At 62.1% G+C, this 27,157-nt stretch overlaps 1 protein-coding gene across 3 annotated transcripts in view; it reads left to right on the plus strand.

Moving 5' to 3' along the window:
• Positions 1–27,157, plus strand: part of PLXNA1 (plexin A1) — a 49,799-nt gene that overhangs the window by 10,428 nt on the left and 12,214 nt on the right. For all 3 annotated transcript variants that reach the window (XM_047742723.1, XM_047742717.1, XM_047742734.1), the window contains exons 4-23: positions 9,613–9,753; positions 10,707–10,807; positions 11,101–11,224; positions 11,320–11,473; positions 11,765–11,864; positions 13,074–13,188; positions 15,487–15,687; positions 17,573–17,669; positions 17,743–17,936; positions 18,043–18,194; positions 18,287–18,407; positions 18,689–18,825; positions 19,778–19,945; positions 20,411–20,504; positions 20,665–20,904; positions 20,993–21,136; positions 21,475–21,709; positions 24,188–24,330; positions 25,792–26,048; positions 26,300–26,366. In XM_047742723.1, coding sequence (XP_047598679.1) covers positions 9,613–9,753; positions 10,707–10,807; positions 11,101–11,224; positions 11,320–11,473; positions 11,765–11,864; positions 13,074–13,188; positions 15,487–15,687; positions 17,573–17,669; positions 17,743–17,936; positions 18,043–18,194; positions 18,287–18,407; positions 18,689–18,825; positions 19,778–19,945; positions 20,411–20,504; positions 20,665–20,904; positions 20,993–21,136; positions 21,475–21,709; positions 24,188–24,330; positions 25,792–26,048; positions 26,300–26,366 — 2,985 coding nt within the window. The remainder of the gene's footprint in view (positions 1–9,612; positions 9,754–10,706; positions 10,808–11,100; positions 11,225–11,319; positions 11,474–11,764; positions 11,865–13,073; positions 13,189–15,486; positions 15,688–17,572; positions 17,670–17,742; positions 17,937–18,042; positions 18,195–18,286; positions 18,408–18,688; positions 18,826–19,777; positions 19,946–20,410; positions 20,505–20,664; positions 20,905–20,992; positions 21,137–21,474; positions 21,710–24,187; positions 24,331–25,791; positions 26,049–26,299; positions 26,367–27,157) is intronic.

A 27,157-nucleotide genomic window follows, 5' to 3' on the forward strand; every position in this document is an offset into this window, starting at 1 on the left:
GTGTGTGGGGGTCTGCTGTGCTCAGCAGCTGCTGGCGTGGTGCTGGGAGCGGCCCCTCATTGGGGAATTAAATCTGTGTTGGTTTTGAGGCTTTTCCTTAGAGGTGTGCCTCAACCTTGTTCCCTGGACCAGTCACCTGCACCACCTGCTTAAGTAGGCGGCAGGCGGGGGGGTTTAGGAAGCTCTCAGTTGGTTGTTCATGTTCTGTGGCCAATTGTTTGCACCCTAATCCCACACATACATGGCTGAGATCAGGTGTGGTCTCAGCTCTCCCCCTTGCCAGCTGTGTGATCCTGGAGCTGGCAGGCTTGCCCCTCTGAGTCTGTTTACCCAGGCATAGCATAAAGAAGGCTGAGAAGATGCGCTGGCAGGGCCCAGGGCCTGATGCACATTTGGGCCCATTCAGGAGTAGAGTTAGCTCTCCATTGTCATGGTGCCTATCTGAGTCCTCGTGACAACTCTGTTGTCCATTTGACAGGTGGGGAAACTGAGGCACACAGAGGCAGCCACATATGCCTAGGCTTACTGGCTCTAGCGTCCCCACTTATAACTGCAGACTCCCTCCTTGTCCTGGGCTGGGGGGGCGGTCCCTGGAGGGAAAGAAACAGGGACCCCTATTTCCGTGTCCTTTCTCTGAGAAAGCCCAGAGTCCAGGACAGCTGCTCCTCCAGGAGCTCCTCACTGCCCACGCCTGCCCTGAGCTGCCAGTTTCAGGGGTCTCTCTTCCCACTGCCCAGCACATCAGCCAGTGGCTGCCTGGCCCTCAGACCCATCCCAGCTCCATCCAGCTACCCTGGGTAGCACAGCTTGTCCTGTTCCTTCTGCCTGCCCATTTCTTAGGACCCATGGCACTCTCAAACCCTGTGTCACATCCTGGGACATGTCTGCTCTTGGAGGCCTGAAGCAGTGTAGGGGCTGGAGGAAGGGGTTCCAGTCTTATTCTGCTTGCCCCATCTCTCCATAACCTCCCCCAGGCCCCCACACTAGGCCTCCAACCTTGACCCATGGTGCAGGACATCTGCTCTCTGCTGTGCATGGGTCCCACCGGTAGCAGAATTTCTCTCCTACCTCATCCTCACTCTCCCCACTATGTCATCCTGACCCCAGCTGAGGGTGGGGAGCAGCTCTGGCCCTGCCCAGTCCAGCGCTGTGCTCCCTCACTGCCTCTCCTCCTCTATCTGGGTCATGGGTTGGGGCCTGGGCCCTGGGGACCCCTGCCCACCACTGGGTCAGGGGCAGGCCTGCTGTGCTGACAGGCCCCCATCTTCCCCAGGCTTGGTTTTTTCTTCAGCTTTAAGAAGTAACTGGTGAGCTCTAGGGACCCAGCTGGCCCTCTGCCAGGCCCCACCGAGAACGAGAACGTTGTTGTGTAAAATTGTAGCCGATTAATTTAAGACCTGCCAACTTCAGCTGTTCAGGGCTGGCTGGGGGTGCTCCCTGATTCCCCTGGCCTTCCCTAGAGGCCCTGCTCACCACCTGCTGCCCTCCCTGCTAACAGAGGCAGCCGTCCTCCTGGGCTGACCCCTCCCCACACCGAGCCCCAGTCCTGCATGTACCACCCTCCCCTCCCACTCCGAGTGGTCACCAGGGACCCCTGGACCCTGGCAGGAGCTCCCATGGGTGGGTTTTAGTTCCTTTGAGTCAGCTCAGGTACTCACAGCCGGTGTGGAGAGGACCTGCCCTGGACTCCTGCCAGCAGGTGCCCTGCATGCCCCGCCCCAGCCTGGAGGCCTTCTTGGACTCTCCCTTTCTGCAAAGCAGACGTGGGGACAGTCCCTGCCCTCTGGACCTGGTGAGGGACACCCCCCAGGCCAGGCTGGCCCTGGTACCATGCCTGCTACAGGGCTCAGGGCTGGGCTGAGCCACCCTTCTCTCCAGGGGCTGTGCCAGGGGAAAAGTGGGCCCCGTCTGCCTCAACATCCGGTTTTTCAAGAGAATCTGGAAATCCATATTTTGTGTTAGATCTCTTTATTGTTAAGCATTGGCAGCTAATGGCACATTTTTAGAAAACAGCACGGGCCAACCCAAGGTTGCTGTGGGCTATCAGCTTATGACCACGGCGATCTGGGCTGTGGCATCGCTGGCTGGCAGGGTGCTAGGCTTTGGGGTAGGACCCACAGGACAGCTGCCCAGCTGGGCTCCGGGGCTGGGCTGGGCTGTTTAGGAGTGTAGCTAGCAGGGAGGCCTGCCATGGTGCTTTCCTCCCCCGATGTTGGGTGGGCCATGCCTCCTGGGGGCTGTTGGGAGGCCTAGGGAGGTTGACATTCCTCCCTGCATGGTGATCCTTGCATGGAGGGGAGACAGAGCTGTGGCCACAGCATCTGGGCCATGGTGCTGGGGCCCGGCCAGGCCGCTGTCCCTATGTACTCAGGCCTTGGCTGTGTCTGGGCCCCGGGAGCTCCCTGCTCTCACCTACCTCTCTGGCATCCCGGCTGTGCTAGTGACTGCTGAGCATGTGCTGCCTTGGGCCTGGGCTGCCGGTGACTGGGAGACCTCTTACCCTCCAGGGGCCTCACGGCTCTGCTCGAGAAGCTTCCCTGTGGGTGCTTTTTCCATTCTCCCCAGCACTCCCCGTCCTTATAGGATGCCAAAATTCAGAGTCCGGTGGTATTTCCAAGACCTGTTGAGAGGCGGCCTCTTCTCAGGGTCCTGGCCCCAGAGCCTCTCTGTCCTGGGCAAAAGCCTACTCCATGCATCCAGCAGGGGTCCCTGCTCCTCGAGCCCAGGTCTATGCAGGAGGTGCACTGGGGAACCCCCATGGGGCTGGGGGCAGGATGGAGGCCCTGAGAAAGATGCTGGGCAGGACCAGGCCCCTAGTCCCCCAACTCCTCAGCCACAAGGATTGTCACCACCTCCCCTTCTTCTGCCTATAGCCCTCTGGATTTGCATCTTGTGTGTGTGGGGGGTGGGGGTGCCCTTGACTCCTAGTGATCTGCTCTCTAGAGACCCGCAGAAGCTCCCAGGACAGCCTGCAGACATTCTTGTCATGCTGAACCGTGAGCCCTGAGTGCGTGCGGGCAGCTCCCTGTAGCATGGCGGGGGTGGGGCAGGGAGATCCCGGCATCCTGCAGGCGGCTCGTGTGTAACCGATGTCCACACTGAAATGGGATGTGCCCATAGGAAGCAACGCAGCTGCGGCCTTGCAGCCCGGAGCGTGTCATACAAAGAGCAGCAGGTCCCCTCTCCCCTGGGAGGTCTCCCCCTGCCCTATGCTCCACTTCAGTGGGGGATGTCCATCCCGAGGGTTTTGCCAAGGTGGGGGCTTCTTGGGGGGCCGGCAGCACATCGTCTGTGTCTGTTTTTCTCTTGTTCTCTGTGAGGCTTGGCCCTGCCATGCTGGGCTGCCGGTTGGTTCTCACCGGTCCTGACAACGGGGCGTGTGGCAGATGTGCACACACGGGGTCCTTTGGCTCAGGGCAGGTGCGGCCTTGTCTCCAGTGGGCCTGTGGTGGGCGGGGCCGCCACGTGCGTGTGTGCTGTGCCCATGTCCTGTGTGTCACCGTGTCATGGGGCTGCGTTTCTATGGGCCTTCTCCCTGGGAGTGGGGCACCGGGGCCTGGCTTATGTCTCTGTCCTGAACCTTGAGGGCTGCCCCTGTTGCCGTCTCCAGGATCAAGTGTGGTCGCACCCAGCAGAGCGGCTGACCCATGTCTGGCTATGTTTATGGTGGCTGCTGGGCCCTGGGGGGTTCCGACCCCTGGAGCGCTGCTGGCAGAGAGCGGAGAGGCCCCAGCTGCCGGCTGCTTGTGTCTCTCAGTTGCTGCCCAAGGGGCCCTGTGAGTACACTGCCCCTGCCTGCTGACGATGTGGTCCCTGGAACCTGCAGGGCTGCTGCATGGTGCCCTAGGGATGTCTGTGTGTCCTGCGGAGGACCTGCTATGCTCTTTGTGGTTCTCCTGGGTGTGGCTGGCTGTGGTGTGTGGTGCCAGAAGGGCACAGGGACATCCCATTCCCCCTTGGGTCTCACATCCCAGCCCTTGGTCCCAGAGCCAGTGCTCCATGAGCATTGTTTCTTTGCGTGAGAAGGCGGCCCTTGGTGGCCCGAGGCAGGCACAAGGGTCCTGCCTTCCTGTGGGGTCCAGCTGCTCAGGCCTCAGCCTGAGCAGAGGCACTTGAACAAGAATGACGTCCTCGGGTGCCGGCTGGCAGCGGTCACCCTGTGCCCGATCCCGTGTGTGTCTGGGTTTGGGGGTGGCCTCGTGAGGGCCTAAGATTAGTGTCCGCAGTGCGTAGTTTCCCTCCCTATGGGCAGACAGGACTCCGATCTCCAGGACCCACCCTCTCAGGGGTCAGGATGTGAGAACTCCCGGCATCACAGCAAGATGGGTACACAGGCTAGAACAGCCCAGCTGGGGAGTCTGCCAGGAAGGGCATTCCAAAAGGAAGGAATAGCAGGGCCAAAGCTCAGAGATGCTCTCATGCTTGCTGAGGTAGGAGAATCTGCCTGGGCTGCACTGACCACCCATTATCCTGCGGTGGACACATCTGGGGTGGACAGGTCACCAGTGACCCTGTGGTGCTCGGCAACGTGGGGGCAGGGACCTGTCCTGCAGGATTCTGGGAGAAGCTCCAGAGGTCTGGCCTGGCTAGGGGCAGGGAGCCAGATGACTGTGGTGGCTTCAGGCTTGCATCTGCCTGCTCATATTGGGGATCCAGTGGGTGAGAGTAGCGTGGGTGACATGGGTTATGAATGGGAAGGTGGGCAGTGGCTGGTTCTTGGGTTTGAGACAAGGGCATCAGTTGGAGGGTCGCTGTGTAGCCTGGGGCTCATTAAATCCCAGGCTGTAGTGGGCACTCTAGCCACATCCCCGCTGAGGACAGTCCCACTCAGAGATCTATGACAGAAGGGCATGTGATCTGTGTCGCCTTGTGGCCCCGCTTTGTGTGGCCTTCACAGCAGGGGCTATGCACCGCCATGCATAGCCCCTGTCATGGCAGCATCTTGCCTCGGGGGTCCGGTTTCCAAGCAGCTTCTAAACGGTCTTCCCTCCCCTGCTGTTGGAACCGTGAGCTTCTGAACTCTCACACAGCCCTGTGAGATGCATTTCTGTTGGCAGAGGAAGAGACCAAAGGTCAAGGAGGACCATTGTTTATGTTGGTTGGTGTCTGCTCCTCTCTGTGTCGAGGGCTAGGCTTGGAAAAGACAAGGTTCCTGGGACCCTCCCCCCAGTTTCGCCAGGTATGTTTGGCCCAGTTACAGCCACCAGGCCTCCTGCAAATCATGTTTTAATTACCCAAGTACTGCCAAGAGGAAATTGTTAATTGCTTTTCCAGTATCAAATTCCTCCTGGCCTTTCTGAGAATGGTCCCAGGAAAGGGCCTGGAACCTGCCCCCAGCGAGAGGAGGGGGAGATCCTGTGGCAGCTTGTAAGGGGGTCAGGAGGGGCCCAGGAGCTGGCTTGACCAGGGCCTCAGCCACAGGCCCCTGATCAGGAAGGAGAGGAGATGATGGGCTCCTTGAAAGAGGGAGTGAGAGAGGCCCCTGCCCCTCACACAGCCCCTCTTGGTACCGCTTTGTTGCCTGGGGGGCTGGGAACAGGCTGGGCAGCTGTATGTAATGGAGTGGGGAGATAGCCCTGGGGTCCCAGCCCTGCAGACAGCTCACTGCCCGCTGGCCTGTTGCATTCCTTGGGGTCCTTGCTGTCTGGTCCCGTCAGTGAACCCCCATTCCACAGATAGGGACACAAGGGCTATTATCTTGGGGCTTGCAGAGGAGGGAACTCTTTCCCCACCCTGGCCAGGGCCAAGCCGGGCAGCCCCCTGCCTCCGGGCAGCTAGGGCGCGTGCCGGTCTTGGCAAGCAGCCTGCACGGCCCAGACATCCTCCCGGTGCCCCTGCCCGCCCTCAGCCCAGAGAATGGGCCCTTTGTTGGCTCTGGGCTGGACGGACAGCTGACCTGGCCTGGCCGCAGCAGTTGGCGAGAGCCTCGCAGGGATGGGTGTGGGGGCAGCCGTCCAGGCCAGCCTGGGGCTTGGGCCTCTGGGGCCAGGGGCTGCCCACCTGCCCCCAGCCGCCTCCCCGTGGCCCTGCCCAGGGCTCTCTTTGCAGGACCCCCTGGTGTGTCCCAGGCCTCCAGGACTTTGCTGGTCTGGAGTGACGGGATGACCCTGCTCCCCGGCCTCTGTGGGAAGGGGCAGGTGATTCCTCAAGTTGGTGGGTAGGTGTGTGGCCCACAGCATTTGGGGTCCTGGCACCGAGAGTTTGCTGGGGGCTCTGACAGCTCAGAATGCAGGGGACTCCCTCACATATGTAGGTGCAGGGAAAAACCCTGGTCGGAGAAGTAGGTAGAGCTGGAGGCCTGGGGCAGAGGCCAGGTGGGGCTGGCTGTGTCCCCCTGGTCAGAGCCCGGCATGCCTGGGCCTGGTATAGCCCAGCAGGCATGCACCGGGGAGACTGGATACCCCACTCTGGCCATCTGGGCAGAGGGAAGGAGGGGTCTTTTCTCTGCAGGTGCTGGGAAGGGCACCACAGCAGAGAAACAGAGTTGGGTTTGGGGCCTGAGTTTTTTCTGTGGTGGCACGTGGGAGCTAGTGGTCTTTGGAGCAAGTTTCGCAGAGCATGGAGGTGACAGCTGGAGGCGGGTGGGCAGATACCAGGGGATGCCAGAAGTCTCCTGTGCGCTCCAAAAGCCCAGCTGCCCCAGGGTGGGCCATCCCCAGGTGGGTGGCCCTCAACTGGACAGCTGCGCGCTGGGGAGTGGCGTCGGCACGTGCGCTGCTGGCGGCATATGTCCCGCCGTCCTGCCTGCTGCCTGGCCCTATGCCCACCGTGCACACCCCTTCTCCCTGGAATGCCTTCCTGGCGGCGTGCTGCATCCCTCCCACTTTGGGGGCAGACTCTGGCCCCAGGTGTAGGTCCTCTGGCAGGCCCTCGCAGGTCTCAGTTTACCCGTCTGTGCGACACAGGCCCTGCAGCCCAAAAACCAGTTAGGAACTTGCCAGTGTATCCTGAGCCCTAGTCATTCGTGGGTTGGACTCCTTCCACCCCATCCGACTGTCATGTGTGCATGCTGGGGCCCTGCTGAGCCTGGATGATGGCTACTCACTGCACGGCATGGGGCCTGCCACCCGTGGCATGTCCATCCGCTGGCCTGCTGGCCCTGCCTCCCGGATGCCCTCCAGAAATGTCCTGCGTCCGTGGAGCCTGCCTGGGCGTGTGAAAGGGCTAGGGCTGCCCGGTGCTGGGCAGGTGGGTAGACAGATGGATGTGTGGTGGACGGACAGCTGGACGTGCCTGGTCCCCCCGCAGCTGTCAGGGGCCACCTGTCAGAGTCGGCACACTGCTGGACCAGGGGCGGGGTGTTTTGGAGCCTGCGACTGGCCTGCCTCCCCGCCTGCTTTCCCTGGGACCCTGGGGAGAAGGCCTGCTCTCTGCCTGCCCCCTTCCATGCCGCAGAGCTGGTATGCCCCCTGGCTGTACCCTTCCCTGGAGTGTCTGCCTGTGCCCGCCTGGGCTGTGGGTGGATGGCCCTTCAGGTGGTATCCATGGCCTGGCCCGTGCCCTCTGCCCTCAGCCCTCAGCTGGGAGGGGGAAGACAGGCCTGGCTGAGGGGGGGGTTGTCATATTGAGTTCCATGTGGCGCCTGCTGGTCAGGGTGGGAGAGCCTGGGGCCCCTCAAGCATCCCTGTTCTGGCACACCCCCAGCGTGCACAGGTCTGAGGTCTGGTCAGGCCTGGCTCTCAGGGCCTCTGGGGCGGAAGTCCCAGGTGTCTGGTTGTGAGGGGCCATGTTGGGGCACTGGGGTCGGAGCCTGGGGCTGGGAGGGCTGGGGCTGGGCCTGGGCTTCTGTAGGCAGCCCCCGCCGGGAGGGGGTCCAGGCATAGGGCAGAGCTCTGGGGGAAATCTGGAGTCTTGATATGAATCAGTTGAGTTGAGACTAGGTCTGGAGATCTGGGTCCTGCTGGTGCCCCTGCCTGCACCCTGGCCTGCCCTCCTGACCTTCTTGTCCCCTGCCTCCTGGTCATTGTCCAGGCTGGCCTTGCCAGGCCTGGGTGGACTGCTGCCAGGGTGTGGGGATTGCCTTGTGGCCCAGCCACTCTGTGTCCCTTCTTCTTGGCTCACTGGCTAGGTCCTTGTTTAATTTTCAGAATAGCTCTGGTGTGGGGAGTGGTGTCTGTCATCCCCATTTTACAGGTAGGGACACTGAGGCAGAAGGAGGGTCAGCACCCCACCTCGGTTGCACAGTTGAGGTTGTCTGAGCTGGGGGCTGAGGCCCAGGCAGCGTGGGTCCAGGGCTGTGCTTGGTGCCTCCTTGACCTCTCCCGTGGCTGATGTTGGCCTGGGCCTGCCAGTTTGAGGAGCTGACGGTGGGCTCTCCCTGTGCTGGCTATCTGCCCCAGCAGGACAAGAGGTTTGTGGAGCTGGCTGCGCAGAGGTTGGGGTCCTGTGCACGACCGCCCGTGGGGGCGCTGAGGCTGGGCTGCTGTGGGCCCTCACCTGGCACCCCTTCCCCTTGGGCGGCTCCTGGCCCAGCCCGTGGCTGCCTCCTCCTGCCCAGCTCAGGGCTCAGCTCTTCCGGGTCTGGTTTGACTTAAGCCAGCCTGCCTGGCCGGGAGGCAGCTGAGCGGATGTGGGGGGTGGCCTCGGGCTCTCAGGAATGCAGCCCTCCCCCTAGCCTGCAGCCGTGCAGCAGGCAGCCTCTGGCCCAGAGACATAGCGCCCCACCCTGGCTGGCTGCCCTGGGCCTGCACAGAGCAGGGGCGTTCGCTGTCTCTGCGGCCCACCCCAGCCAGTGAGGCCTGCCCTGGCCTGTCGGTGTGGAGGCGCAAGAGAGGGGTGCTGGGCTGAATCCCGGCCCCAGGCGGAGGTGGAGAGGGGGGCTGGCCGCTTGGTTACAGCCAGGGAGGGTGGGCCTGACGGAGCAGGGCTGGCTACCTTGTGCCCTGGGAGCTTACCCAGGACCGGCTGAGCTGGGCACACGCCGCCTCATGACTCCCATCTCTGGAAAGCCCCCTGGGTCTTTTTGTTAATTAAATACATTTGTTTGGTAAAAGCAACTAAAAATACTTGCAGCATTGGAAGCTGCAGAGAAGCGCTGGCTAATTAACGCCCGGTTTGTTTGGGATCTGGAATATATTTTCATGCCGTGGAGATGCCTGTCCTCTTGCCTTCTTGTGGGAGTATACCTCACTCCAGGACCCTGGCTTGGCCCCTCACTCCAGTGCTGCTTCCCTGCCCTGGAGTCTCCCAGTTTCACTTCTCAGCCACACTGGACATGTCCCTTTCCCTGGAAGGCCCCTGCTGCCTCGTCATTCCTTCCCACCCTCTGCACAAATAGCCCTTCCTCTGGGGCACCCAGCCTGGCCCCAAGGGAAGGTGGGCACTGCCAGGGGCTCCCGCCACCTCTGTGCCAGGCTTGGCTGTGCAGCTGGTGATGGGTGGTAGTGGGTCATGGTCATCCCCATGGTCTCTGCTGACTGTTAAAGAGGCTAGGGCAGGACCCACCGATGGGGCCATAGTTTATCCAACGCAGCCTCCTTGGGATGGTGGAGGCCTCGGCCTTGTACTTACAGGCCAGCCGGGGGAGGGGCTCCAGACCCCTGCCCTGAGGTAGGTGTGGGGCTGGGGCAGAAAGACGTTAGCACAGCCCCACTCTGGCCCTTGCCTCCACAGATCCTGGTGGACCTGGCAAACCCTGGTGGCCGGCCAGCCCTGGCCTATGAGAGCGTGGTGGCCCAGGAGAGCAGCCCCATCCTGCGGGACCTGGTCCTCAGCCCTGACCGCCAGTACCTGTATGCGATGACAGAAAAGCAGGTGGGTGGCCTGTGGCCAGACACGTGGGGTGGGCGTGGGTGGGGGGCTACCTTCAGGGTGCCGGGCATGGCTGTCATTGATCTACTCCATCCATACTGGTTCTAGATTTTCCCCCATCAGCGTTGGAATTCCCATCCCATCCCCCTGAACAGTTGCACATTCTCAGGAACAGTTATTTGAGTAAGTTTTATCAGAGTACTGATGTCATCCGAGGGCTGAGAGTACATGTCTGGGGCGCCGAGTTCTTGGGCTGAGGCCTTGCATGGCCCTGGTCCCATCTGCCCAATTGGGGCTTCAGGCAGCTGTCCCCATGGGGTTGGTGCCTGGCCTGGCCCCCCCGGTCAAGGCCATCCATTTGTGTTCCTGGCATAGCCTACTTGGAGCCAGCCTCTGCCCTTGTCAAGCTGGTGACCCCTTGGCCAAGGGGGTGGGCAGGTGGGGCAGTCTAGGATGGGTTTGGTGAGGCCAGGCCTCACTTATTGGCCAGCTCTCATTTCTCCTCTGCTCCTCTCCTAGCCATCAGGTTATTCCAGCTCTCGGAGTATCTCAGGGCCAAGCAGGCGAGGTCAGGGTGAGCAGGACCCAGCCTGCGGCTGTGTTTAGGATTGGGGCTGACGCTCCGGTGGGGAGCTCAGAGTCCAGACGGATGGGAAAGTGACTCTGGCTGGAGCTGTTGGTTCTTCTCTGGGTAGTTCACCTGCACCAGCTTGCTTGCCTCCTGGTTGCTGTCTCCCGGGAGAGACCCAGTCTGTTTGGCCTGAGTTGGCCAAGTCAGGGTCACAGGACTGCCTTTGAATAGACCGTGCTGGAGAAAGGCCAGAGATGGAGGCTTCCCTCATGTAGGGGAATAGGGCCTGGTACAGCAGACACACAGTGATGGTGAGGAGGTGGGCTGGCAGGGATCTCTGGGAGGGGCCTTGGGGGGCCTGAAGCTGAGCTCCCCATCCTGGCAGGTGACCCGGGTGCCCGTGGAGAGCTGTGTGCAGTATACATCATGCGAGCTGTGCCTGGGATCACGGGACCCCCACTGCGGCTGGTGTGTCCTGCACAGCATGTGAGTGGATGGGGCGCAGGGGTGGGCTGGAGGGCCCTGGTAGTCTCTGACCTGGGGGAACCCTCATGGCCACACTGTGGCCGTCGCAGCTCCCCTTTGAGTGCCCCCAGGTCTCCCCTGGGTGAAGTTGCCTGGGACTGGCTAAGTGATGGCCTACCCACCTTCACCCCAGTAAAGCTGCTGGGCTCCCCCAAGTGCGGGTGAAGATGACCCTGCTGAGCAGGGGCTGGCAGGCTCGGGGTTCCCCTCTGGCTGCCTCCCCCACGCCCAGCCGCAGCACCCTGTGCCCGCAGTTGCTCCCGGCAGGATGCCTGCGAGCGGGCCGACGAGCCCCAGCGCTTCGCCTCAGACCTGCTGCAGTGCGTGCAGCTGACGGTGCAGCCTCGCAACGTGTCGGTCACCATGTCTCAGGTTCCGGTGAGCACGGCTGCCCTGGGGGCGGGGGCAGGTGATGGGGGGAAGGGAGACCTATGGGGCCTGCTCACCGAGGCCTCCTGCCGTGGGGGTCCCAGCTCGTGCTGCAGGCCTGGAATGTGCCTGACCTCTCGGCCGGCGTCAACTGCTCCTTCGAGGACTTCACCGAGTCTGAGAGCATCCTGGAGGATGGTCGGATCCATTGCCGCTCACCCTCTGCACGGGAGGTGGCCCCCATCACGCGAGGTCAGGGTGAGTGTTGCCACGGCCTGGGGCCGGGACAGCCCCTGCAGCCATCCTGTCTGTTAGGGAACAGGCAGCACATGTTTCCTGTGGGGTGGTAGGGGAAGGAGGAGGTGACAGCTCTGGGGGCGGGGACCGCAGGTGCCTGCCCGGCGTGCTTAGAGGCCCACAGGGATGGTGAGGGGCTGTGCACGTGGTGGCAGGGAAGGTCCTTGGTGAGGCTTGTCCCATCGTGGGCTGGCGCCCTGGGTTCCTTGGCCCCGGGTGGCCCAGTGAATTGGGCCTCTACTGCTTCTGCAGGAGACCAGCGGGTGGTCAAGCTTTACCTGAAGTCCAAGGAGACAGGCAAGAAGTTCGCGTCCGTGGACTTTGTCTTCTACAACTGCAGCGTCCACCAGTCGTGAGTGTTCTGGTCCTCCTGGCCCTCCTGGCCTGATACTCCTGTGCGGCCACATGGGCAGGGGCAGGTTGCTGGGGCCAGGTACCTGCTGCTCAGGGTCAGACAGGAGTCCAGGTCCGCCCTGGTGGTGGTTGACAGCAGCCCCTGGGGGCACAGAGAGCTAAAGTTGGGAGTTTCCCTGCTGCTGCCCCGGTGTGCTTGTCTTGGGGCCTCAGAGGAAGAGCAGGGGAAGCTGTGACCTGCTATGCGTTCTGCAATAACCTGACCTGGAGGGGACCCAGGCTGGAAGGACCGTGAGGGGTGAGGAGGGTGGCGGGAAGGCCCACGCAGGCTGTGTGGTTCAGCCGTGGAGCTGGAGACAGCTGGTTTTCAGTGGGGCCTTTGTTTATTGATCTCCAGACTGATTGTCCTGGCTCTTCGTGGGTGCCCACGGGGGACCCAGGTGTCGGTGTCAGCCAGCTTCCTCTCTCTGCCCAGGGCAGCCTGGGGTTTCTGGAGCAGGGGGCAGTGCTTCAGAGCCGGAGGGGAGGGAAGGTCTCTGGAGAAGCAGGGTGGCCGGCAGGCTGGGAGGTCCTTGAGAGAAGTCAGAGGTGGTTTTCTCCAGGTGAGGTGGGTGCCACGGGTGCTGCAGGGATGATGCAGGGATGACAGGGTGCCAGCCACAGGAGGTTGCATGGGCCAGAGCATGGCAGGGGCCCTGTCCAGGCCTGGGGACATGGGGGCGTAAACTGGCCAAGCTTTTGCCAGGCGGAGCTTGCATTCTTGGTGGGGAGGCAGCTGTCCGCGACTGCTCTCTGAGGCTCTGTAGCGATGGCTTGCCTCCTGAATTGAAGCTGAAGTTCATTGAGTTTGGAATAGAAAATGCATTTCCACATCTGCTCTAACACATTTCCCAGCACTAATTGTCACGTGTGGCTTTGCATGGCCATCGGTCACCTTAGTGGACACTGTAGGCTTTAGGCGTTTGTTTTGTCGGCAGACACTGAGGTGGACTGTCAGGTGTTCTGAATCTGGAAGTGAAGCACTGAAGTGAGAGGGAAGCGCCAGGCAGGCCTCTCTGAGCAGCGGGAGGAGCAGCCAGTGCAAAGGCCCTGAGGTGGCACTGTGATCTGCTGCCGAAGAACCAGCAGGGAGCTAGTGCAGCCCCATGTGGCCACTGGGTGGAGGCACAGGCTGCCCCAGTTTCACTGCCCTGCCCTCTTCCCACAGCTGCCTATCCTGTGTCAACGGCTCCTTCCCCTGCCACTGGTGCAAATACCGCCATGTGTGCACACACAACGCCGCCGACTGTGCCTTTCTAGAGGGCCGTGTCAACGTGTCTGAGGTAAGGCCATCCGGGAGAGCTCAGGGTTTCAGAGCTGTGGCAGAACCCGAGAGTTCCCATGGGTGGCTGGGATGCTGATCTCATGGCTCATGGTGTTAGGGACATTCTCTGAGGCTGTGTTGACCTGAGCCCAGCCTGGTCACTGGCTCTATTGTATAGCCTTCCGAGAAGGCCTCAGAAAAAGACCTCTAGTTGAGGGCTGCAGACCAGAGAGATGCCCAGGGGATGACACAAGGAGGGGACCATCCACCCAGTGCAGTGGGAGCCCACAGCGGGAGATGTCTGGCTCGGCTGGTGTGGCAGCCCTGGGGACCGGCATTGTGTGGATGAGGGAGGCCCTCAGACTGACCGGCAGGGTGGCTGGTTGGCTCTTGGAGTTGTCTGAGGTACTGCGTAGTAATTGATGGTAATTAGGTAGTAATTATTTTGGAGCCTGGGCAAGGCACTGACTTTATTTATGAACAGCTGGGCTCTCAGAACCAGGACAGGCCGACCTGGGCACTTGCCAGCGGGGAGTGGGCATGCAGGGTTCCCCAGGCACAGCCTCAGGGTCCAGAGCCAGGCCTGGAAGCCAGGGCCCTCGCTTTGGTGGTGGATGGCAGGCCTGTTGGTCAGACAGGGCAGGAACGTATGGGTCCTGCTGGCTGTGGGGCATGGAGGGAGCAGAGGACATGCAGCCTGCCTCGGGCCATTCCTCACAGAGCCTCCTCTGGCCAGCCTCCACGGTCACCCTCCAGACCTTTGTCCACTCACTGGTGTAATGTCGGACATGACAGGACAGGGTAGTCGTTGGGGGCGCCCAGGGGTAGGCAGGGACCGTGGGGGTTTGGGTCAGGGGTGGTATCTGTGTGAGCAGGTGGTGTGAGAGCCAGGACAGTGGGTTTCCCTGGGAGCGTGGTTCACGTGGGCATCTGGGCAAAGGTGTCGTGAGAGTGGCAGGGGCATGGGGCAGCAGAAAGCTGCTTAGTGACCCCATGGAGGGCTGTCATGGGCCTCGGTGGAGAAACATGAGGGCCCTCCTATAGGGTGTGCACGTTGAGGGCTGGGTTGTAGGCAGTCCTGGAGGTCACTTAAGGGAGGGACTTACCCCACAGATGTACCCTCTTCAGCTGTAGTCCCAGGTTCTATGGGGACTTAACTAAGGAGTGTGATATGGGCCAAGCTGGACCAGCCTCGTTGCTCAGAAGGCCTTGGACTCTGCACCCTCACCCTGCTTCCCACCTCTGGTTCTGGTTTGGATCTTGTGGGGTGGCCCCTCAGGAGCTGGGCATCAAGGCGTGGCCTGAGCCAAACTCCGGCCTGATGCAGGCACAGAGGCCACACCCCAAGGGAGAGACCGGGGCCCCTGGGCAGCAGAGATGGTGTCTGTAGAGGGAGGTGTGAGGCTGGGGGGTGAGAGGAGCCCAGTCCTGGTGGCCAGAAGGAGCCAGAGTGCTGGTGGTCCAGGAGGGGCAGCCAGGGGCTCGGGAGGCAGCGGGCGGATCCCTGGGCTCAGGGGCTGGCTGGGGCACCTCTTTGAAGGCCAGGGAAGCACTGGTGTGGGTATGGGCCCTTGAACATATTAACGGCGGCCCTATGTATGTGTCCTCATCACCCGCCTCTCCCCATGGGTGCATCCCTACAGACCCAGCAGTGAGCGGTCAGCCGGCCAGGCTTTGCCTTGCCGCAGCCCGGGTTCCCTCCTCGGGCCCCCACAACCTCGGTGGAGCAGCCCAGCCCAGGCCCGCCTGGGGAGTGCTGCAGGGCTTGGGGATTACAGCCTGTTTTCAGCATCTCTATTTAAAGCCCAGCTCAGCGTAGTTCCCGAGGGGCCTTCTCCTCCCGAGGCTGCTGCCGGCCGTGCTGCAAGGGAGCTGGGCCATTGCATCAGTCACTGTTGCCGAGATGCTGGCCCTGGGGGCCCGGGATGTTTTCCTGCCCGGCTCCGGCTATTTTTACATGCTCTCTGGGCCTCCAGGTGGGAGCTCCCAGCCCAAGCGCCCCACGTGCTCCCTTGGCTGCTCCTGCCTCAAGGGTCTTTCTAGCTGTGGGTCAGATGGGGTCCCCTCGGTGGCCGATTGGTGGGGTCCTTGAGCCCTGCGAGGGCACATGGGTGCACATGGGGGAGGCCACAGCCCGGCGGGTACAGAACCCAGGCCTCCCGCCTCCAGCTCGTCTAGCTCTTTCTGAGTCCTGGGTCGCCCAGTGTGTGAAACAGGTTCAGTGGTGCTCGCAGGCTCTGCACAGGGATCAGGGCCATGAGTAGGGCGTGCTGTGCTGGTGGCACCAGCCCTTCAGCCGAAGCCTTGTCGCCCCCAGGAGTGCCCGCAGATCCTGCCTTCCACCCAGATTTACGTGCCAGTGGGTGTGGTGAAGCCCATCACCCTGGCCGCTCGCAACTTGCCGCAGCCTCAGTCGGGCCAGCGTGGCTACGAGTGCCTCTTCCACATCCCGGGAAGCCCAGCGCGCGTCACTGCCCTGCGCTTCAACAGCTCCAGCCTGCAGTGCCAGAACTCCTCGGTGAGGCCGGGGGGTTGCCGGGCGCCCCCTGTGCTGCTCAGCCTCACTGCCTTATGGCCTGGTTTCTGCTCTTAGCACGGAGACGGTGCATGGGCAGGTGTGCCCGGGTTGGCTCAGAAGGCACCCCCGGTTGTGCCGGGGTGTGTGGGGGGTGGCACAGGGGGACGCTCTGAGAGCTGCCCAGATGTTTGGTGGGAGCACATTGTAGACGTGGGAGAGGGTGACTTAGGCAGACGGGGTGGGATGTGCGCACGTGGTTTTGCATGGGCTCTTCTAACGTGGGCGCAGCAGCTAGGCTGCTCTGCGGGACGCCCGTGTGCCGGCCTCCCCTGTGCTTCCTGGAGGGCCGAAGGCAGGGCCACAGGGCCCAGGCAATCGGCTCCTTTTCTGCATCCGGCCAGACCCAGAAACTGTCCACAGTGGCTGACATGGTGCGTGGTAGCCGGCGGTGTTGCCCGAGGGCTGGGGAGCAGCCACGTTTGGAGTCTGGAATCTGCTAGGGTAACAGTTCAGAAGCCTTTGGTCAAGTCCAGCGAGTTGAGCGACAGCGATCGCTACAGACCCACATCCTTCTCTGGTGGATGGGGGTAGTGTTGCACTGGTGGTCCTGAGATTAGCCTCAAGCTCTCCCTTGGCGGGCTCTGTGACGGCTGGCAGGCCTGGTTTCCTCATCGTTCAAGAAGGGAGTCATCAGGAGAGAATCCCAGGGGAGAGGCCTCTGGTCAGAGGTGTGGCCGCCTGCCAGTGGTGGTGGTTCCTTGGCCAGCAATGCCTTGTGTATCCGGCGGGTTCACGGGCTGGGGGTCACAGCAGCCTCCTGGGGGCAGGTCAGCCACCTAGCCAGGCCCTTGTGGCCTGCACCTGGCAGGAGAGGTCCCTACACCTTCCTGCCTATCCTGTCCTTCCCGTCCCATCTCCTGATCTGTTACGCCCACCCCGTGCTTCCACCCCAGCTGCCTCCAACCTCTCTTTGCTCTCCAGGAGTCTGTGCGTACCTCTACTGCCCTATTTCTCTGCCATCCTCCGGTCTGTCCCCTCCGTCCTGCCCTCCTCCTACCCGCCCCGGCCCACATTTGTCTTTCCTATGATTGTGTTGAAAGGGAAAAGGGAGTACCAGGGAATTTGATAGGATCCAATTAAATTCCTGCAGATAAAACAGTGATGAATTGCTCTGGGATGGAGTGGAGGTCTTCAGCTGCAGAAAGTGGGACACAGCTGGGAGTGCTGGGCCCCAGCTCCCGGGGAGTGGTATTGTCCCCGAGCCCTGCCCAGCCTGGGGGGTGGGAGGGCAGGGCCTTCCCTGATGCTGCTTCCTGCCAGGCCGTGCCCAGGGCTCAGTGGTACATGTCTTAAACCTCGGGGCAGTCCTGGTGTCAGGATCACTGAATCCATTCAGCAGACAAAGAAGCAGGTTCCAAAGGGGCCAGTTGGGAAGTTCTGGTTCCGTAGTGGGGCAGACTGTAGGGGGAAATGGAGGTCACCCTGGAGGGTGTGCCTCATGGGGCTGTTGGGGACAGGCTTGGCTGGAGAGCAGGGATTCTGGCACCAGGAAGGAAGCCCTGTGTCGGGTGTGTGTGTGTGTGTGTGTGTGTGTGTGTGTGTTTGGGGGGTGGTAAGCCGAGGCAGAACTGGGTGTGACAGATTAGCCATCTCGGCTGGCTGGCAGGTGGGCGGCTCTGTGGGATTTCCGGCTCCAGATGGGAAATGCCATTTTGGGCAGGCAGAGCCCCCAACTCTGTCCTGCCAAGCCTGTTCTGGGGGGCCAGTCCCAGAGATAGCCAGGAGGGGCAGGCAGGCCCTGCCCCACCACCCTGGACAGAGGCCTGTGACCCCAGAGTCTAGGCTGTGTGTATAGCCTGACCATCCGCTCACCTACTGCCCGCAGTATTCCTACGAGGGCAATGATGTCAGCGACCTGCCCGTGAACCTGTCGGTGGTGTGGAATGGCCACTTCGTCATTGACAACCCTCAGAACATCCAGGGTGAGCTGGGCAGAGTGCCTGGGGCTCGAGGGGGTGTGAGGGCAGGCCGGGCTGACCATGTCCCTCCCCACAGCCCACCTGTACAAGTGTCCTGCCCTGCGAGAGAGCTGTGGCCTCTGCCTCAAGGCCGACCCACGCTTCGAGTGCGGCTGGTGCGTGGCGGAGCGCCGTTGCTCTCTGCGTCCCCACTGCCCCGCCGACTCGCCTGCCGCCTGGATGCATGCCCGTCACGGCAGCAGCCGCTGCACCGACCCCAAGATCCTTAAGGTAGGCAGCCCCCCAGCACCCCTAGCCCCTGGCCGCCTCCTGCTCCCTGCCCGGCTCAGCCCGCAGCGCGGACTGCACCGGTGTCCCAGCCCTGGCCTCTCTGCAGCTGTTCCCTGAGACGGGCCCGCGGCAGGGAGGCACGCGGCTCACCATCACGGGCGAGAACTTGGGCCTGCGCTTTGAGGACGTGCGGCTGGGCGTGCGTGTGGGCAAGGTGCTGTGCAGCCCTGTGGAGAGCGAGTACATCAGTGCTGAGCAGTGAGTGCAGCCTGGATAGGGTGGGCAGGCAGGGGTGCCCCGGCACCCAGGCCGGACCCTGCAGCCCGCTGAGGCCCCTTGGCATCCCGCAGGATCGTCTGTGAGATTGGGGATGCCAGCACCGTGCGGGCTCACGATGCCCTGGTGGAAGTGTGTGTGCGAGACTGTTCCCCCCACTACCGGGCCTTGTCCCCCAAGCGCTTCACCTTTGTGGTAAGCCTCTCCCCCGACCCCTGGTGGCTAGGGGGTAGCTGTACAGGGCAGACTGAGCTCTTGGTCCTCCGTCAGTCCCCTCATCCAGCAACACCTCTGTTCTGGTCTCCCCTCCCCTCCTTGTCTCCAGGTCCCTCCTGCACACTTTGGGCCCTGCCTGTGGGCTGCATATGAGAGCCCATGTGCACACGGGGTCCGGGAAACAGCTGGAGGTGTGAGCAGGCCTCTGGCCGGAAGGGCAGGCCTTCCCTGCAGCTCAAGGAAGTCCCTTCTTCCCATAGACTCCAACCTTCTACCGGGTGAGCCCTGCAAGAGGGCCTCTTTCAGGGGGCACCTGGATTGGCATCGAGGGCAGCCACCTGAATGCGGGCAGTGACGTCGCTGTGTCTGTTGGCGGCCGGCCCTGCTCTTTCTCCTGGTATGGGCTACAGATGTGGAGTGGGGGGCCGGGGCAAGGCCTACCTTCCCTGGGTGGTGGTTGGTTCAGATGTCTGCATGCCCCCTCCCGTTGCCCAGGAAACAAGGGGGAGTGTGGAGAGCCAGGCTGGGGTGATCACTATGGAAACCAGAGGCGGAGAGTGTTACCATGGAGACAGGCTACCTCCTAGAGTGGGAAGGGCAGGGCAGGCAGGGTTGATGGGTGGGCGGAGCCTGGACCTGAGGGGCGGGCACAGCTGCCCTGTTTTGGGGTGAGGGGGATCCCTTGGGAGCACAAGTATTAAAAAAAAATTCTTAAGAGAGGAAAAAGAAATCTTGACAAAAGCCTCGAGGCTTGAAGTGGATAATTTTAGATTAGGGATGATAATGGAACGGCCCTTTAAATATTTTCCTGCGGTAATTATCCGCTCTCAGACTAATTATTGGTGTTTGCAGCCTTGCTGCAGGAGCGGGCCCAGTGGCGGGGGGCCTCTGCTGTACTGAAGGAGCTGAGGGGACAGGGGCCCAGGTGCAGGCAGTGACTGACTGCTGCTCACTGGGAGTCACCAAGTGTTCTCTCCACCCTGGCCAGTTCATTCAGCCTCCTCATGGCCCAGGCTTGGGTTGGCTCGGTTATTCTATCAGGAGACAGAAGGAGGGGTGGGGGTAGCGACCGTGTGCCTGGCTCACCTTAGTGGGAATCCATGCTGAGCATGGCCCTCTGGGAGGCACATGCCGAGCCCCTCAGAGGGCCTGGCGGAAAAGTGGCTGGAATGGTCAACGGGTACCTGAAGCGGGTCCCGCTGGGGCTCCGTTTTACAGGTGGGCAGGTGAGGCCCAGGAAGTGCCAGTGCCTTGCCTGCACGGCTATTGGTGATGGAGCCAAGCTACTGAGCCTATCTCATAAGCAAGCCCCACACCTGTGTCCTCACCGTCCCTCCTGGCTTCTTTAGGAGGAATTCCAGAGAGATCCGGTGTCTGACACCCCCTGGGCAGAGCCCCGGCAGTGCCCCCATCGTCATCAACATCAACCGCGCTCAGCTCACCAACCCGGAGGTGAAGTACAACTACACAGAGGACCCCACCATCCTCAAGATCGACCCAGAGTGGAGCATCAACAGGTGGGTGCCCCTCCCCGATAGTCCGCCGTGAGCCCCCGAGACCCCATCTGTGCTGTGTGGCCCCTGCTGAGGGTGGGGCTCCTGCACCCGCCTCTCTTTGTGCTTCTCCGCACTGGGCGGGAGTTTGGGGGGGCGGGGAGCAGGACCCACATGGGTGTGTGAAGACCTGGAGTGCTGCCGTGTCCTGGATGCAAGAGCCCAGTTTTCGTGTTGGTCACGGACACAGATTGTCCGCCAAACTCTGGGCTGCTGGGCTCTTCAGAAAGATCAGACAAATTCAGTGAAGTGCCCAGAGTCAAGGCTCTCAGGACGAGGGACTGTGTGCACCTTGAGACATGGTTGGTGCCATTGGAGGTCCAGTGCACAGGGATTCTTTGGGGAGCTCGACTGGCATGTCTGGCCCAACCTGTGTGTGTTGGGCCTGGGTAGAGCTTACCCCTCATGACCCCCTACCCCATCTTCCAGCGGAGGGACCCTCCTAACGGTCACAGGCACCAACCTGGCCACTGTCCGCGAACCCCGCATCAGAGCCAAATATGGAGGCGTCGAGAGGGAGAACGTGAGTCCTTGTGGGATCCCTAGCAACTTGTGCCACTGTGGGGGTGGGGGAAGGGGTGCAGAGGGGGGATCCTGGGGAGGGAAGGCGGCAGCCCCTTGGCCCTGCTGGGGCCTGACTATGTGGGGAGCTGCCACCCCAGCATCCACACCTGTGTCCCCAGAGCTGCCTGGTGTACAACGACACCACCATGGTGTGCCGGGCCCCGTCGGTGGACAACCCCACGCGCAGCCCTCCAGAGCTGGGGGAGCGGCCCGACGAGCTGGGCTTCGTCATGGATGACGTACGCGCCCTGCTGGTTCTCAACGCCTCCTCTTTCCTCTATTACCCGGACCCTGTGCTGGAGCCACTCAGCCCCACGGGCCTCCTGGAGCTGAAGCCCAGCTCTCCGCTCATCCTCAAGGTGGGCCCCCATAAGCCTGGGGTTGGGGGGCCTGAGTGGGAGGGCTTGTGGGGCCATGGGGCTCTCTGGCTCACCCTCACCCCTGCAGGGCCGGAACCTCCTGCCGCCTGCGCCCGGCAACTCGCGGCTCAACTACACGGTGCTCATCGGCTCCACACCCTGTGCCCTCACTGTGTCAGAGACCCAGCTGCTGTGCGAGTCACCCAACCTCACAGGGCAACACAAGGTCACGGTGCGTCCAGGCCCGCCCAGCCATGTTCTGGCTCCAGCTCTGGTCTTCTGGGCCCCACCTGCCTTCAGCCCACTGACCCTGCCCCACCCAGGGCAAACCTGACTCTGTGGCTAAGCCCCAGACTTGCTTATGGCCCAGAGAGAGGGCGGCTCAGCTCTTGCTCAGCCCTGAGGGCCCCTGGTGGGTCCGGCACCTACCCTGAGTACCCGTGTCCCCGCCTGCTGCCCGCTCCAGGCCAGGGGCAGGCGCCATGGGTCTCTCAAGGGGCATGGTACCAGGGGCCTCTGGAGCTTCAGTGGGCAAGGGACCTCCTGAGTGGCTTGTGTCCCCACCCCCAGGTCCGGGCTGGTGGCTTCGAGTTCTCGCCAGGGATGCTACAGGTATACTCGGACAGTCTGCTGACCCTACCTGCCATCGTTGGCATTGGCGGGGGCGGGGGCCTCCTGCTGCTGGTCATCGTCGCTGTGCTCATTGCCTATAAGCGCAAGTCTCGGGACGCTGACCGTACCCTCAAGCGGCTGCAGCTACAGATGGACAACCTGGAGTCCCGAGTGGCCCTGGAGTGCAAGGAAGGTGCGTCGTCAGAGTCACAGGCGTGCGTGCATGTGTGCGGGGCAGGCAGTGGCTTGGGGGACAAAAGGGGCAGAGCTTGCTGAGGCTGCCGCCCCATGTGAGCCAGGCCCTGTTCTCCCCACAATTTGGCTCGGTATTCAGCCTTTTGGTGCCTTTGCTGTACAGGCACGGGCAGACAGGTGAGGCTCTGACCAGGGCCTGCATCCAGGCCCTGGGGTGAGTCTGGCCTCTGTGGATGATACCAGAGACACAGACCCTGGAGCCACAGAGCTCGTGTCTGTGAGCCTGTTTGGCTGCAGGACCTCGTGTCGTGCAGGACACACGACCTTCTCATGTCTCAGGTTCCTTGTCTGTAGAATGGGCGTGGTGATTCTGTCCCTGGGGTCAGGCATGGCACCAATGAGCTGGGGCCCTCTCTTTAGGCCCTGAGTACATACACACCTTGGCCGGTAGTGGTCTTTGTCTTTTAGGGGCTGTGCTGGGAATAAGGCTTCAGCCTAGCCTCCTATGAGGGGCATGAGTCCCTTAGGACCCTGCTGTGTGAGTGGTGATCAGCTCAGGGCCTTCAGTAGAGAGACGTCGTGTGGGCTTTTGTGCAGGGCAAGTCTGGGGCACAGGCTGGCTTCCAGCATGGCCGGCCTGGACCCTCAGCTTCATCTTCAGTAGTCTCTCCCTGGGGTGCCTGGACCAGCACAGGGGGCAGGCTCAGCCTTCCTGCTGGGACTGGCCCCACCCAGTCCCTGATGCCATGCCTGCTCACACGCCCCCCCTTCCCTAAAACCTGCTCTCCTGGCAGCCCCCCAGTGAGAGTTGGCAGACCCCAAGGGCAGGAGGGGGTACCCCGGAGAAGGGGATATGTCCTGGCAGGCAAGGGCCGCCCCACCTCCGTCCCACATGACCCAGAGAGGCCATTGTGCCCCAGGCCCAGGCTTCTCCCCGGCAGAGCAGATACTGCTCTCCCTGCCCGTGTGCCAAGGGTACTGCTGCAGGGTGGGCAGGAGAGAGGTGGGCACACATGTCGGGGGCTGCAGGGAAGCCTGATGGCCTAGGATGGAGACCCTGGGCTGTGTGGTGGCCACTTGAGGGGGGCGGGTTTGGCTTCTGTGTGTGCTGCAGGCTCTGGGCACTAGACAGTAACCTTGGCCTGTGATGGCCAACCTCAGACCTGCTTAGCTTCTCTGGCTGCTGCGAGGTGGCACTGCAGGGCTGGGTGACCTGGGCCCTGGGCCAGCCTGGGATGGCCCCTGTCTCTTCATGGCTCCTGGCTTGCCGGGGCGGTTGCAAGGGGTGGATGGAGCCATACTCATGGTCGCTGACAGGTGAAGGATCTGTCTTAGGGACTAAGAGCAACCTCAGACATTGTGCAGATGCTGGCCATAGCTCTGGAAGGCAAGTGGTGGGAGAGTTCCTGTTTGGGGCATGAGGAAAGGGACCTGAGCAGGAGGCAGGGTGTGAGGCCCCGGGAATGGCTGCTGCATGGGGGCCTCGTGCCTGCAGCAGGCCTGACGTTGGGCTGTTGGTAGCTTCATGGGGATTAGAATGTCCCATCTGGTCAGGACCCTGGCCTGTCTGAGAACTGAAAGGTCGTGGACCAGCCCACCCATCCTGTGGGCCACAGGCAGGTGTGCGAGCCTTGGGTGGGAGTCAGGTGGCCTGGATGGGGAGCTCCTTGGGCCGGGAGAACCTCGGGAGGGGGCAGCTGTATGCCGCGGCCAGCACACAGGACGCCTTGATCTGCCAGCACGGCGTGGGGGGCAGAGGCCAGTGGGTGCTGCGGGGCTGGCCAGGCGGTGATAACCAGGCGCTTGGCGGCAGTGCCCCGGAGATGAAGGTCCCGGCTCTTAATTAAACCTGCCAGTCGGGCCTGAGCCCGCCTGGCGTTCCTCTGGCTCCTGATCAGATAGTGCCTCCCCCGTGGTGCTGCAGGGCAGACACCTCACAGCTCTGGAATGTTCCGTTGAGGTCTGCCCTACCCCTGCCTGCCTTTGTTTCTGAAGGAAACAGAGCTGCTCCAAGCAGGGTGGGCGATGGAGAGGGCCCAGCGGTCTGAGCCTGGTGTGTGGTGGTTGTCAGAGTGGAGGGCTCCAGGGCCTGGAGAGACCCTCCTGTCTCCTCTCCCTGGCCACATCCCTCTTCTTCCCGGCAGCTATGGCCTGGGAGCCAGGGCGAGCGATGTGTACCCTTAGGTAGTAGAGGAAGCCGGGCTCCAGAGCTTCCCTGCCCCCCGGTGCCAGGGTTAACTGCAGGAAGCCCCTCTCATCCCGGCCCCGGGCACGCCACCTTCTCTGCTCTTGTCTGGTGCCTCCTGTGACCCATCAGAGGGACAGAAGTTTTGTCCGCATGTCAGCGTTGGGAGGCCTGGGGGTTTCCTGAAGGTTACGCAGCCAGGGAGCAGCAGAGCCCAAGTTGGAACCTAGCCTTGAGGGGGTGCTGCTGGGACTGGAGGGGTACCTGCCTTGACACCTTGTGTGGCTGCAGCCTTTGCGGAGCTGCAGACAGACATCCACGAGCTGACCAACGACCTGGATGGTGCCGGCATCCCGTTCCTTGACTACCGGACGTATGCCATGCGGGTGCTCTTCCCTGGGATCGAGGACCATCCAGTGCTCAAGGAGATGGAGGTGGGCTGTCGGCTGGAGCTCACGGAGACATCTGCCTGCTCCTGGGACCCCTGGGGGATGGCCCAGACGGGTTGGAAGGGGCCCTGGGAGGCAGGGCCCTCGGCTCCCTGTAGTGCTTCTGCTGTGGTGGGGAGACAGGCCTGGTGGGGGCCTGGGGTGGGAGGCCCTGGCTGGAGCTCGGGCTCACTGGGGCCTGCCTCTGTTCCAGTGAGGCCTTTGGTGCGTCGTGTGCCACAGGCCCGTTCACCGGGGCCATCTGCTGGCTGGTTCGGATGCTGAGCTTTGCGGGGCAGGGGCTGCTGCTGTGTGGGCTGGGAGGTGGGGGGCCCAGCAGGAGTTTGCATGGCTCTTTGGGGTAAGTGTGGGGCTGATGGCAGAATGGTGGCCGTCATGGAGCTGGGCTTTTGGTTTGTGGAGCTATTGACGGTACTCAGGCTATGGGCGTGAGCTTGCTGAGAGGAAGAGGGCTGGCCCCGAAGTCCTCTAGGGGCTCCCCAGAGGCAGGCTAGGAGCCCAGTCCTCAGCTAGAAACAGGCAGGGGCTCAGCAGATCCGCTCGGTCATGCCATCTGGCCGAGGGCATCCCATCTCTGCATGCTTTGGATGTGGGGGAGCCCATTCCCTGTCTCAGCTCTTTTGGTGGGATAGTCCCTCTTGAGCTCTGCTGGAATGGGCTTTCCTGTCACTCTGGCTCAGGCCCGGATAACCAGGGCTGCTCAGCAGCTCCTCATCCCTGGGATGGCTGCCACATTGAGGGCTCCACGTGCTTTATCGCATCTCTTTCCTGATGTGACCATCTGCTGTGTCAGTATGAATGTTCTCTTAGTTATGACTGTATTCTACTTGGGTCTTGTCACCTATCTGCCTGGGCTGGCAGCAGTGGCACCGGCAGCTTCCAGCATAGTCTGGTGGGGAATCTCCTGTTTTGCTGTGCATAAGAGAGAGAGTAGGGTCCCTGGAGCCAGCCATGCCTGCATTCCACTCCCTTTCCCCACTTCCATGTCATATGGCTCTGAACAAGCCTCTTTCTCTTCCGGACTTTGTTGTCCTCTATGGCGTGGGGACAGTGATTCCTGTTGTGAGTGCAGACTGAGACATGGCTGTGCTTTGCTGGTGCCCAGCAGATGGGGCATTGAGTTCAGCTTCCTCCTAGCTATGGGAGAAAGACTGCAGGAGATGGTGGTTCCAGGATCCGACTGCAAGGAGGGTGGCCCTCGTTCTGCACCTTGCACTGACACTGGTCTGCCCCGGTCCCTGCCTATGATGTGTTTCTCAAGTAGTTTCCTGGACACATTCCCTCTGCCGAGGACAGTTGAGGCCCAGGACCTGTTAGGGCAATGTGTCCCCTCTTGCAAGGCCCCCTCTCTGGCCCTGCCTTCAGCCTTCCTGTCCTGCCTCTCGTGTGGGAGCTGGGTGCCCCTCCGGGTCTGAGTGTGCCCATGGGTTGCCCCCTCTCCCCCAGGTGCAGGCCAATGTGGAGAAGTCGCTGACGCTGTTCGGGCAGCTGCTCACCAAGAAGCACTTCCTGCTGACCTTCATACGCACGCTAGAGGCCCAGCGTAGTTTCTCCATGCGGGACCGGGGCAATGTGGCCTCGCTCATCATGACGGCCCTGCAGGGTGAGATGGAGTACGCCACGGGGGTGCTCAAGCAGCTTCTGTCCGACCTCATTGAGAAGAACCTAGAGAGCAAGAACCACCCCAAGCTGCTGCTGCGGCGGTGAGCCCAGACTTCTGCCTGCGGACACGGGAGGCCGAGCCAGCGTGTTGGGTGCGGGGACCGTGCCCCGGGCCATGCCACTTCGGGCACCCGGTGGCGCCAAGCCAGAGTGGTCCCACTCAGAAGCTGGGCTCTCTGGGGCAGAGCGCTGGGGTTTCCAGGGCAGCCCCTTCAGCGCCCTGGGCGGCGGTGGGGCGGGCGCAGTGGGCGGTGGAGTCAAGCCCCCACCCCTGTCCATGTTGTGCCCCCAGGACTGAGTCAGTGGCGGAGAAGATGCTGACCAACTGGTTCACCTTCCTTTTGTATAAATTCCTGAAGGTAGGTGGCGGCTGAGGAAGAGGGAACGTCCTAGATGGGATGTTGGGCAGGCGGATGGGCTCAAGGGCAGTAGAAGGGAGAGGAACGGGCAGGGGCAGGTCTCAGCCCAGAGGGGCTCAGCTTGGGACCGGTTCTCAGCAGGCACTCCCCCAGGACTTGTGTCCCGTTAGCCTCTTTCCTCCTCCTCCTCCTGGAGGCTGACCACGCCTCACCCAGCCCCGAGGCAGGAGCGGACACCCCAGAGGTGGTGAGCGTCTGGCTGAGCTGGAGTTTGGACCCAGGCCCAAGTCTCAGTGGCTGAGCCCATGGCCTGGGGCCAGGGATGGAAGGGATGTCTGGGCAGGGGCTTCTGTGTGTCCAGCACCCAGTGCTGGCCAGCCTTGGGGGCTCTTGTTGGCGACTGTTTTTGGGAGAGGGTGGCGGCCTGGGCCTTCTCTGTTGCCTGGACAGGCCTCCACCCTCAGAAGACGAGCTCTGGAGGCCCATGGCCAGCCTCAGAAAGGGGTGGAGGCTAACTACGGGTCCAGGTGGGTTTTGTTTGGGATGTGAGTAATGAGACCGGTTGCTCGCCATTTAGAAATCAGATGATTCAGACATAAATGTCTGGCTTCCCTTAAAATCTGAAGGCTTGGCAGACAGGCCTGCAGTCTTGAGAGGTGGAGGGTAGCGGGGCCCCATTGTGGCCCAGTGTGCGTGCTTCGTGTGTGCTCCTGCCTGGTCTCCGGTGTCTGGTTGATGCCCTGCAGGTGGCCAGGGTCATAGGCAGTGGGGCCCAGGGGCCATGGGTGGGG

Source organism: Lutra lutra, chromosome 1, assembly GCF_902655055.1.
Source record: "Lutra lutra chromosome 1, mLutLut1.2, whole genome shotgun sequence".
Lineage (NCBI taxonomy): Eukaryota > Metazoa > Chordata > Mammalia > Carnivora > Mustelidae > Lutra > Lutra lutra.